The 13,285-nt window shown below is 43.8% G+C and overlaps 1 protein-coding gene across 2 annotated transcripts in view; it reads left to right on the top strand.

The window, feature by feature from the left end:
• The window catches only part of LOC119440360 (uncharacterized), a 143,692-nt gene extending 132,113 nt beyond the window's left edge, over positions 1–11,579 (top strand). For both annotated transcript variants that reach the window (XM_049661585.1, XM_049661586.1), the window contains 5 exons: positions 2,352–2,445; positions 3,541–3,567; positions 8,725–8,781; positions 10,453–10,521; positions 11,399–11,579. In XM_049661585.1, the coding sequence (XP_049517542.1) occupies positions 2,352–2,445; positions 3,541–3,567; positions 8,725–8,781; positions 10,453–10,521; positions 11,399–11,430 (279 nt within the window). In that variant the 3' untranslated portion in view covers positions 11,431–11,579. The remainder of the gene's footprint in view (positions 1–2,351; positions 2,446–3,540; positions 3,568–8,724; positions 8,782–10,452; positions 10,522–11,398) is intronic.
• Positions 11,580–13,285: the final 1,706 nt, after the last annotated feature.

The following is a 13,285-nucleotide window of genomic DNA, read 5'->3' as shown; positions in this document are numbered from 1 at the left end:
GTATAACGCGTAAAAGAAACCGAAAAAAAACAAGGGTTCAATAAATACTTGCAACGCCCTTAATAGAGCCAGGGACGTTAAAATTTTGTGACACATTGGGGCGCTTACGATCGCCCTAATTTCAGCTGATTATAAACTTTGTGTAACTCAAAGGTTTCTCAGGACATTGGGAATTGAATCCGGTAACAGCGGCGTGACACACTCTAACACTTGCATAAGAATTTTTTTGCAATCGTTGTATTTGATCCGCGGGCATTCAAATTCACACACAGATTTGCCATAGTAATCAGCACCATTTTTCTGCATTTGACATTGGTGGAGTTTATAGTTATACCTGGACAGCATCCTCGATTTCGCGCCCCTCGTAAAATAAACTCCTAGCTAGCACTCCGGAGCACTTGCATACGTAACTTATTGGGAAGGCCGCAATCGACGCACGCAATTTGAACTATACCTATATATTTCTCAAACCATGCCCCTTATTTTTTGTAAATGTAAACAGTGTGTGTTGTTTATTTCACCGAGGACACAGGAAAAAACAACTGCGAACCTGTTACGACGCATGAAACGGAGGAAACGAGAGTTCAGTAATTGCAACACCTCAAGTTAGGCCAAGAACGTGAACGTTTCGGAACAAATTCAACATATCGAACATGACATTCCCCTTACGTTCACTGAATTTAACGTTGGTAGCCTGAACAGTTATTTAAGGGCTCCGCGAAATATTGCACCTAACAGCAGAATGACCCCTTGAAACAATTGATTAGCAATATTTTGTCAAAGCAGTGTTCGATCTACGAGCACTTAACTGCGCAAAAAGATTAGCCATAGATGTCCCGCCATTTTCACTAAACGTGATCTGGATCGCGTTTGTAGTTATGCCATGGCTGCGCGCAATATTTCGCGCCTTTCGTAAAACCGAATCATATACACTTAGGAGCACCTAAATGCGTAATTTCTTGTACAGGATGTAATTAGCACGAAAACCTCGAATTTCTCCTTTAGGCAACCGACAACCTACTCCTTATTTTGACCAAATATCAAGTTTGTCTAACAAAGTTCACTCGGAACACTGAGAAACATAGCGTAAGATAATCATATAACTATTTCAAGCATTTGATAAGAATTTTTTTCTGTAAGCTGTATTCAATTCATACGCACTTAACTTTGCACACAAATTTGGCATAGTGTTATTCCCGTTTTCGCCAAATGCCAGCTTGGTAAGATTTGTGGTTACGCCAGTGCAGCGCGCACAATTTTGCGCCACTCCTAAAATACACTGATAATGCTCCGGAGCACGTGCAGACGTAACTTATTTCAGAAGCCGTAATGAATCCACGCACTTCAATTTCTTTTCCGCGCATTACCGATTACGTGCTGTTTACGTTCGCCAAATATCAACAACGTGCCTTGTTTAATTCGCCGAGGACATTGAAGAAACTAACTACTAACTCCTTATAACGCATGAATATATGGAAAAAAACGAGCATTCAGTCATTATTTGCAACGCTTCTAATGAAGCTGGTAACGTTAAAATTTCGCCACGTATTAAATCTAACATTTCAGTTTTCATTGAATTTTAAGCTGGTGTTTTGTGTAGTTGGTTTGGGAGAACTGAGAAACATCGTGAATACCGCCGGTATGACCCTGTGGAATTCTTGAACAAGTAACTTTCAACAAAGGCTTTAATAACCTACTTGGCTTAAATATATCAAGTTCGTCGCTCACCGCCTTCTTCAACGAAATATGAATACTGCGGCTCACATATTTCACTGAAAACATGAGAAAGAGCAACTATATGCCTCGTATAGGGCATAAAAATTGGATGAGGACCAGCATTGGGTATTTTGTTTTGAATGCACATAATTAAGGAACGCACTTCAATCTTTCCGTACACGTCCCATATAGAGCAGTCCCATGTATTTCCTTAAAATATGAACTTTCTGCAGTTTATGGTACTCTAAGTAACATAGGACCATTTTTAAGCCTTTCTTATAACGCCTCAGATCGAGCCAAAAGCGAGAGTTTAGCAGTATCCATGTTACCCCTAATTTACACACACACTACACAATTTGCCTTCCTATTGCCCCTAACCGTCCCCAAACTTCCTAAAATATGAACTTCGTGACTGATATAACTTATTTTTGCGGTAAATTGTGAAAACTGGCATAAAACGTATGCGAGTGCTTCTAGTCGCAACAACGGCTGCGCTGTAAAAAGAGAAAACGAAATAAAGCGATATTTCACTTAAAGGAGATATACTGCTCGTTTGGTCCAGTACCATGTCTTATACTTTATTCATGAACCATTGGCTTCATTTACTGACGTCCAACTTCTTGGCCACCCCCTAGATTGAAGCCATTGGCGGAGCACTGAAGGTCTGCCAGCAACGGTCGCGGTTTCAACACTTGAAGCTGCAGGACTGCGACACCGTGTCCAAGAATGGTGGGTGCACGTATCGGCCAGTGTAAAACATCGCGGGAAAGTGAAACCAGGAGCTTTTAAAAGGAGATTTGCAGAAAACCGGTGGTCACTCATTATGAGCATGTCGAAATGTCAGCAGGTCGTCATATGAAATTGAATATTTAGGCACTTAACGTGATCAACGACGCTCTGCTACCAAATTCGGCTTAGTTGTGTGCTCCAAGGCTCTTATAGTTTTGCAGATGAAGCGCATGGTTGTTCTATGGGTCTTTAGAATACTGTTCTTTAGAATACGGTTAAACGAAACATTTGCTTAGACATCATAGCACCTAATAAATGAAATGGCCTTTAGAAAGTCCATAATGTGAGCGCATCAAGCCGAGCGCGTCACACAAGAAAAAGGAAAAATGTAAACGTCAGTGCTTAATGACAGCTTCTTGCCATGTGCACTTTGACTTATGTTGCATCTGGTGTCATACTTCTTAATGGTCGTAAGTTTTCTCGACACTGCTGTGAAACGTCCTATATATGTGGTGCTAAACGTTTGAACTCTGCACTCTGCTTCATAGGGGGTCAGTATCATACCGCTTGCATCAAATAAATGATTCCTTTCTCGCCTGAAGAAGTTTATTTAGTATATCTTAATGATTTATATCCCTGGAGTTGACTTTCAAGCTTACCGCAGGGCGCAATAAGTCCCTCGTTCAACTATTATTCCGTCTTCAAATAACGGTCGCATTCCTCAAATAAGGGAACATAATAGACGAGGCATTGATGGTATACATCAACGCCTCGCCTATTATGCGCCTGTGAGCCATGCGGACACAGTGTTAAAGTCTGTTGCTTGTTAGCACCTACATCTTCTAGAATGTCGGAGATTGAGTGCACTCCAAGACTTGCGGCCACGTAATAGTGTTTAAGCAAGAATTACGGAAGCCCAGGCGAGAAGCTTACCTCGAAATTCGCCGATATCGAGCACGCGCGATGAGTTTTTGTTTTCCTTTTTTTTGTGCTGAATTTAAAGGGCACGCTGTACGTATTTGAGCGTTTTTTGTTTTGTTTTTGTACTTTGCTTCCGTTTGTAATATGACGTTCGTCAATTCTTCTTTCGTACAGAGATGATGTTCAGACCCTCCTGCAAAGGTAAGCAAGTCCACGTGCCCATTTTGATAGCACCTTTAATATTAGTTGTTGTGACAGCGCGAAAGCCACATCCCATCCTTCTTTTTTTCCTGCTTTCGAAATACATAATTGTCCGTAGAAAATATGGATTGTGTTAGTTTCCTTCCTATACTGATCGCATCTACACAATGTGATCAGAGCAAAGTGTCTTTAGTTTTGAAAAATTCATCAAACGCTCATATTAGTCGGTATTAGTATTAACGCGCATCATGCGAACAACTGAGGATAAGCGCACACATGCATTTTCATTATGAAAGGTGCGAAGTCTACAGAAAGTATATCTCTGAATATGTCTTCAGAAACACGATGGGCTTAATTATGTGGGTCAAGATCATAGCGGAAGGAAAAAGACTAGGAAGGATTGTGACGTCAGGCAGCTAGACTCGACAAGCTAACCTCCTCTGACGCTACCTCTTCGGGACCCACTTGGGTGTTGATTCTTGGGACATAGGCCCTCCATGGTTACAACACATTATTATTGCGACAGCAATTATATGGACACTCCAAGCGCATTTTTTGCTGTCGCCGTCGTCGTCGCCGTGAGGTTCCGTATAAAGTCCAACGGCACGCTGTTTGTGCGAGTGAAAGCGTGCGAGGGTGAGCCGCCAACGGCAGCTTAATCTCACGCACGCGAGAGAGGAAGGCGGCCGGAAGCGCGTGGACTTCGTTCACTCGCGGTGCACAGGGAGGAGGCGACGGAGACGGTACGGGTGGGGGATGCGTTCTGCTTTTGCGGCAGCTGCTGACGGAGCTGCCGCGCGGGCGCCGTATCTTGAAAGTGATCTGCTATGTGGCCGAAGTGTGCGCCCGCAGGGCTTCATCTTCAAAGCGATCTGCGATGGGTACAAAGTGCATGCGCCGAGTGCGAGTAGCTTAGTATGCGCTGTGCTTTTGATGTTCGCGTAGAAGCGAGACGAGAGACAGCGCGAAGGTCAATTTGCCCGCTGCTGCTGGCGCGCTTTCCAGCGTTTTGAGGAGTTTGCGCGGCCATCGAGCGAGATGTGTTCATGTTTACCTGTACGCGCGGGAAACCGCGCTTGTTTATTTAGTTGGTAAGCTAACATTTACTACTTTATACGGCTGATAAAACTACTATCCTTACTTCGGATAGCTGTCTACTAATTTGCTATCGCAATCGATTCTTCGCCTTTCGGGCGAAACTGCGACTTTTTTATTGTTTGGTTCGCGGTAGCTTTGGGTGATGCCAGATAATCACCATCGCACTTGCCACCCGCTCTCTTCTCTACTCTCCCTCACCCCCTTCCTACTCCCCTCGAGCTCGACGGCTAGAAATCACCGCTTGCCTACCACGTGTGTGGGGCTTATTTCCCACGGGCCTTTCCTTTAGTTTTTTTTTTATGAGTAGGCTCTCAAATTGCCACGTGATGCTCCCTGTTGTTCGATGTGATGCCTCCTGGGCCAATGGGGAAGAACAATAATGTTGCCTACGACGGCCACCAGATGCTTGAAGCCTAAAAAAATAACAAAAAATGGCTGTTTCGTTTTACATGAAAACACAGTGAGTGCAAACCATCTATGTCGTACATTCATCATCAGCCTATATTTATGTCCACTGCAGGACGAAGGCCTCTCCCTGCGATCTTCAATTACCCCTGTCTTGCGCTAGCTGATTCCAACTTTTCTTCTGTAACCCCCCCCCCCCTACGCAATGCTCCACTGAAGCCTGTGGGGTAATATGAATAAATAAATAAATAAATAACTTGGGCCTGCAAATTTCTTAACTTCATCACCTCACCTAGTTTTCTGGCCTCCTCGACTGCGCTTCCCTTCTCTTGGTATCTATTCTGTAACTCTAATAATTCACTGGTTATCAACCCTACGCATTACATGACCCGCCCAGCTCCATTTCTTTTTCTTAATGTCAGCTGGAATATCAGCTATCCCCGCTTGCTCTCTCATCGACACCGCTATCTTCCTGTCTCTTAACGTTAGGCCTAACGTATTTTGTTCCATCGCTCTTTGTGCGGTCCTTAACTTGTTCTCGAGCTTCTTTGTTAACCTCCAAGTTTCTACCCCATGTGTTAACACCTGCAGAATGCAATGATTACATACTTTTATTTTCAACGACAGTGGTAAGCTCCCAGTCAGGATTTGGCAACTCTTGCTGTATTCACTCCAACCTAATTTTATTCTTGTGCAAACTTTCTTATCATGATCAGGGTCCCCTGTGAGTAATTTACCTAGATAAACGTAGTCCTTCACATACTCTAGAAGCGGACTGGCAATCGTGAATTCTTGTTCTCTTGCCAAGTTATATTGAACATTACCTTTGTTTTCTGCATATTAATTTAAAGAATAAGAAAAGTGTACAATCATTGCATTTTACCGGTGCTAACATATGGGTCAGAAACTTGAAGGTAAACAAAGAACCTCGAGAACAAGTTAAGGACCGCACCAATAGCGATGGAACGAAAACAGTTGGGCCTAACATTAAGAGACGGGAAGAGAGTGGTGTGGATTAGACAGCAAACGGGGATAGCCGATATTCTAAATGACATTAAGAGAAAAAATGGAGCTGGTCAGGCGATGTGATGCGTAGGATAGATAACCGGTGGACAATTAGAGTTACAGAGTGGGTACCAAGAGAAGGGAAACGCAATCGAGGACGGCAGAAAACAAGGTCGGCTGATGAAGTTAGGAAATTTGCAGGCGCAAGTTGGGATCAGCTAGCCCAAAACTGGGGTAATTGGAGATCACAGGGACACTCCTTCGTCCTGCAGTGTATATAAATATAGGCTGATCATAATGATAGTGATTGTTGGTGGACAGGATTTTCCAACTGAATTTATTGTTTTGGAACAGGCACCACTCTCAACATCATCCTTGGGATTCACTTTCTTGGTGACTGTCGTGCAATGTTAGATTAAGGGGCTGGTGAAATTTCTGTTCGAAGTAATGTCCTAACACCAATACAAGTATATGACGTGGACAAGCAGGGAGTATTTTCCGTGTCCCGGCCATGATGTGCTTTAACCGGCTGAGACTGCGGCATTTGTTCCAGTGACTTCCACGTATTGCCTTTCGCATCGCTGTCATGGTTTAATTGAGCCATACTCCTCTACCATGTTGAATACTGGTTCCTCGATCCATTATAGAGTGTGTAGATCGTCATGCTCACGTGTGTATGGTGAACACGTCTATGGAGCAAGTTTTACTGCTGACTCAACTCAAGCTGACCACGTTTGACTCAGAAGCGACGGTCAGTATTGATGCCGTAGACGCTTCCACTGACGCGAGCGCAGCAAATCGCGACTACACCTTAATTGGAGTTCTACCGCATGACCAACAAGTCGCTATCCTCTTCAGAGAGGGAAGAATTGCAAAGAGTGCTCGCGTCCTCTGTGCGCCAGTATTCGATTTCGCGCAAGACGGGCGTCCAATTTCCCTTTTGCAAGGTTTATGGACACAGTGCTACGCGGATTGAAATGGGAGATCTGCATGTGCTATATTGATGATGTAATCTTTTTTGGCAAAACACTTGAACACAATCAGCGACTTGGCGTCGTACTGGGCCGCATACAAAACGCTGGACTGGTTTTCAACTCAAAGAAGTGTCACTTCGGTGAGGGCCGGACTCTCGTGCTCGGTTTGCTCGTCGAAAAGGATGTTATATGGCCTAACCCTGAAAATACTGCTGCAATGCACGATTTTAGCCAACCGAGGACAGCGAAAGACCTCCGAAGTTTTTTCGGCCTGTGTTCGTATTTCCGCCGGTTTATCAATAACTTCGGCCAACTTGCTCACCCACTCACGTGCCTCCTTCACAAAGACCATCCGTACGTATGGACTACAGAGTGTCAGGACGCGTTCCGTCAGCTTAAGTATTTACTAACTTCTCGACCAGTCTTGCGCCATTTCGATCCTGAAGCCATGACTGAGCTACACACTGATGTTAGCGGTGTGGGCTACCTTGCCAGCTTTTCCGAGTTTCCTGACGTCACTACTTTTAAATGCGAACAACGTGGCGATCCTATTGAATTGATAATCTCCATCATATTCTCACCATAACCTGTGAGTAATACGACTCTCACGGCGTAAGTTATTAAACTGAAGACCATATCACATTTATTCCAATTTAACGCGCCCTCGATTATAACGCGCCCCCAATTTTTACCGGCACATTTTTTAAAAGGCAATGCGCTCGATTGCATGCACCGCGCACCCCAATTTTCGCATTTCGAGAAATGCAAAATGCAATGTCCCCGATTCTTCCTTCACCAGATCTTTATGATAAATTAGAAAATAACTACTTGTTCCCACTTGGAAAGAGAAATGTTACTGCAACGGAGCCCCATTGTATAGGACATCACTCGTCGACTTTGTCTAAGGCCTCCTTATCAACATCAAATGCCCAGAGCATGTCATTTTCGGTTCCTACTTCCATCCATGGCATTTGAGAGACCATATTTTTTAAGCGAGTTGCTGACCATGATAGACAGGATTCGAGGACGTGGCATGGGATATGAAGATCATCTGCTGAAGTTGCGATTTCGTAATCGATTCCAACACGCATGCCATATTTTAGAAACATTTTTCTCGAAAAAAAGGCACGTGGTATAATTGAGTAGATACAGTATCTCTGAAGGTTCCTCCGAGAACGCCGAACGCTTACTAATATGGATCGAGAAATAAGAGTGAGAATGAAGCTGGGACTGTTCTTTTTTTCTGTTTTGTTTTTCAGACGGTTTGCGGGTAATATTTAGACGAGAAAGTCGTCGAACTGAATCATATTTTCTTGGCGCTAGCTCTGAAAACGTATTGCCGATTTATGATTATGCGGGTGGAAAACGTGTAGCGAAACAAAAAAAAAGCCTATCTGAAAGGGGAGACTGCCGGCATATGGCTGAAATCCCATCAATTACCAGACTAAACTTGTTGCTGGATGTAATTTTTCCCGCTCTTCAGGTCACAACTGCGTTTATCACAGGTCCAGTACAACATCGGTGTTACTCGACATATGGAGCTCTGTAGTGTACTGTGTACAAGTATTCTAGTGGGAATGATCGTCTTTTACCTGACGCTATAGCTTCATAATTAGTGTTAAACACCCTTGCACTGAACCTTACTTAATTATTCGACTTTTTTTTTTTTTTGCAGGCGATCCCTGCAGCCCACTCTACCTGGCTATCGTCGGGATTTCGGAGGAGTGTTCTTGTGAGCATGTGTTCTGGCTAAGTTTATTTTCTATATGTGTTCAGGTAAACTGAGACATTTTATATTGTACAATGGTGTACCACATAAAATGTACGATAGAACTACCGGAAATGGGGAAGGCACGAGCCTGCATTGGTGTCATGGCATCGATGGAACATTTTTTAATTGCCCAGATCTCCCGCCGGAAAGCGCCATCAGTCAGTTTGCGGCAACATTCTCTACAAATCGCGATGCCCTTGGGGGCTAATTAACAAGCTAGCACTAGTGAAGTCAAGTCTGCTTAGTAGAACTCCTTAGACTATAGTGCCGCTTTCGAGGAACTCGTTTATAAATTCTGCTAGGAAAGGCATTTGCGCTACAGTTAGGGTCATCCCTAATTGCTTGACGCACACTGCTGATAAATTGTTAATTGGAACGTTGATGCATTCCGCTGCGCAGTTATAACGCCGGATATCTGGAAAGTAGGGCTAGTCTTGCGGTTTCTGCTAATCAGACATGACTTCACTACTGATCAGCTTCAATTTCGCAATTTCGATAAATGCCCGGAAGTAAACAGTTAAAAGGCTAATTAAAAAGTTAATCTTTTTAATTGCCCACCTAGACATTGGTGATTGGTCGCGCAAGTACCGTCCGTCTCCACCTGAACAGACCGAATTTGTCACAGGCGATTTTTTTTATCTGGTTTAACTAGAGAAAAAAAACAGGCCGATAATACACTCCGGATGGCAAATGTACTCGATTTCTGTGAAAGCCACTACTTAGGCTGGGATCGTGAGGTGCTCTGCAATATTTTTATCGCAACCAGGTGACAGAAACTGAAGCAGCTCCATCTAGCTATACGAGAATACGTTTTGCAAGAAATTGAAATGGTGCTGTTGAATTAGCTTTATGACCATTTTATACATAGCAGACGTGCTCTGCAGTATTCCAGCTGCTGTTCGTAAACTATAATACTATAACTAGGAAGTTGACCAGCCTCTTTGGTGAGGTAACGTATCATCTTTCGCCGACACCCGCAAGAGGGTGTGGGCGATAGAGGCAAACGAGTATTGTACTTAAACCATTACATTACTCAGCGTTCGAACCGCCGAACAATCAGTTGTGTCAATTAATTTGCACTAAACTGTACAAAAGCCGAAATCTTGTGCTTAACCTGCAGTTTATTTTACAGCCACATCATTGCCACTATGAACTTTAGGTTCCCATTGTGCAGAAGGTGTCGTTTGCAATGCATTTATCTCTCTTATTTCTGGCACGCAAGGCTTACAGTTTGCAAGACATTTTACAAGTTTGCTGACAATGAACCAAGGTGATGTCATGCTGCTATATGTGAAATTTCACTTGAACACGTAATTAAGTTCTGCCCAGGCGTGTCAACACACAATCTCCAATCAAGGCGCGGGAATTAATTGACTTGTCTGACGTCAGTCGAATAACCAGTTTATCAGATAAGTCAGAAATAAAGCATTCATGGCAGGTATAAGAGGTCAGGTTTCTGAGCCTCGACGGCGAAATATAGAGCATGGTTTCTCAGCAAAATGACCGAGTGCCAAGCAGGAAGAGAACGTTGTGACGCATTATTGCAAGAACGCGGTGCTGAAAGCGTAATTACGTCATCACAGTGAATGTGCTTTATATTTATTATCTCTTTTTCGTTTCTCACTCATTTAGCTTCTGGGAGAGCACTTAACAGTGCTTGTGCGCCAACTGGAAAAGTCGGATATCGCCTCACACTTAAACGTAAGTATTACAAGCGAACGTGAATCGTGTGCTTATTCTATTTTCTTACGAAACCATGTACAAACTTCTCTCAGAAACAAAGTGACTAGGCGTGTCAAGCGCCAAAAAAATCGAAGCCGAGGTAGCTAGAGCATAATATGGTACCTCGAGTTTCACATGACCACATACATGTAACAACGAAGAAGATATTCAAGGCCAGCTGCGCGCCGAGTATGGTGCGTTCTCCTGCTACAAATAGCGTAATAGAACACAGTCGTAAACACATTACATTAATAATGATATCGTCTCACCTACATGGTAATTCGAAGGATTGCGTATGAAGCAAGCTTTGCGCAAAAAAAAATATGATGGGCATCCGGCAAAGGGCAGGTAAGTTGGCCTTCAAGAGAGATTGACTCTAAGCGCAGACTGGAAAAGTCCCTGCAGCTATATAGTTTAACAAACCAAGAGTTCATAAACCTTCGTTAGCTACGCATCAAGAATGGATCATTTTACTTTAGCCTCATTACTATGTAGATATGCACAATACAATAAGTCTAGACTCTTATGGGCATGTACTTGTAAACCGGAGATGTCTATTCTTGAAAAGCCCGCTTCTGTGAGTTATGTATGAAAATAAACTTTATAGCATTTTACAGCCACCTCCTCACTTTCCGTAACTTCAATACCGCTCCCATAGCTACGTTCCGCAGTCCGTGTTTAGAAATTTTGATTGCAGATATTTTACCATCAATCTGCAGCCATTTTTGCGCAAACATTGCGTGGAAAGTTTTACGATTTGATTGTCCCCTTAGAAACCACACTTTCTTGTTCATTTGTGCTAAGAAAGGCAAACAGACTTTACTAACTGCACTGATTTCTTATGCTTTATTTGCAGATGTGAATAATACGTTGACTGCTGGAGCATGACATGTTCCGAAGCTACGTTGCTATGTATTTATATTTATGAACATTCATGTCTTTTATGGCGTTTTCGAACAAATGAGCACCAATTTCCTCCATTTCCTAGCGGCGGTACGACCACCATTGGAATGTGGCCTCAATAAAACGATTCTTGTTCGAGAGACTATGTGCTGCTCATTTCAACGCAATCAGTACACGAGATCTGCACAACTGCACGTGCCCGCATGAGCGCTCCTTGCCATTGTCACCGCAAGGAAAATATATGAGCCAGTAAATGTCGGTGTTGAATTTTGGTATAATATTTCAAAGAAGCGATTTGATTTTTAGTCTTAATTGTTACAGCGTAGCATCAAATTTCAGCTTCGGCCTTGGTAGTTCCCCTAAGGAAATGTTATGCGGAGACAAGGCGCATCACACTCAACTGGGTTTTCTTTGCCCAAAGTAAGTTACACTAAATTGACAACAAACGCATGCCTTCAACCACCTACATGGTTCACAAATCCAAAACAAGCAATGTTTCAGCATGAAAACCTAGAATTTTGTTATTGCGAAGGCAGATTCCTTCACTGTGCCTGCCTGACGTCATATAACAATTTTCTTTAGAAAAATTCAGAGCCCTTCCCCTGTCGAGAAACTGGGGGTAAGCGAAGCTTGTAGCAAGACGACACTGCCGCAATCGTTCCTCTTCGTATGCCTTAAACTCCGGGTCGGCGGCTCTTCGCTGAAATTAGACTCAACATAGCACACCCACAACTCAGGATCCGTGGCTCTTCGCTGACGTTTCTCATAGCCTTCGGAAGCCCACACGATAAATCGGACGGCGAGCTTCGCTTACCCCCATTTTCTCGACAGGGTAAGGGCTGGTGATTTGTCTCTTTGGGTCCCACGTGTGACAAGGGTAGTTTTGGGCGCGTTACAGGTCCTCGAGCCCACAGGGGCTTGTGCCATTGAGTTTGGACCCTTTCTGCACAATCGCCAGGATTGGCCCACATGACAGGGATATGTGCCATTGAGGTTGGACCCTTTCTGCACTATCACCAGGATCGATCCACTTTTCAGCGTGACACTGTTTTGACAGTATGACGTCAATGCCACACCCCCTGTTCGTACCTAGATAATAGCGCGTTTTGGGAATAAAGTCATTTGCGTCTGTGTGCATGCTACAACTGGTGACGAAGATGGCATCCGAAGCCTAGGCCGAGATTTCGCAGTACGAAAAGAATGGCGAAGTTTTTGGATTTTGAGCCTTTCGTCGATGACGGCGAAGAAGATTTCATGTCTTATGTTGAAAGATTTAGTCACTACTGGAAAGTGACCCAAAACAATGATGACAGCCGGATGAAATCTGCCTTTATAACTGCCATTGGCAAACGCCCCTACAAAGGGCTGAAGGACCTGTTGCCACCAGCGAAGCCAGGAAGCCAGAAGAAAAATCATTTGATGAAATCGTCGCAGTCCAGAGAGAACACTACTCTCCGGGAAACAAAGTTATCGCTGAAAGGTTTAAGTTTAATCGCCACTACCAGATGGAAGGTGAGACAATTTCCACATTTTCAGTGGAACTACGTACGCCATATGGCAGCAAGATGCGATTTTGGGACGTTCCTGGACGATTCTCTTCGAGACAGGTTCATGGCTAGCCTCAGCGACGCTTCGATTCAAGCCAGCCTTCTGAAGAAAAAGGAGCTAAGCTTCGAAACCGCGTGTGATCTAGAAAGAAGCGCGGAACTGGCTGAGAAAGAATCGAAAGGCTTCCGCGCAACCTCTGACAGGACTTTGCTCGACGAAGGCATCCACGTCATTCAGAAGGTTCAACAAAGACAAAAGGCGAGGACTTCGGTTGGTCTTGCAGCCGGTAACT

Source organism: Dermacentor silvarum, chromosome 2 (genome assembly GCF_013339745.2).
Source record: "Dermacentor silvarum isolate Dsil-2018 chromosome 2, BIME_Dsil_1.4, whole genome shotgun sequence".
Taxonomy (NCBI): Eukaryota; Metazoa; Arthropoda; class Arachnida; order Ixodida; family Ixodidae; genus Dermacentor; species Dermacentor silvarum.
The sequence above is the reverse complement of the archived record's forward strand: the minus strand, read 5'-3'. Positions and strand labels throughout refer to the sequence as shown.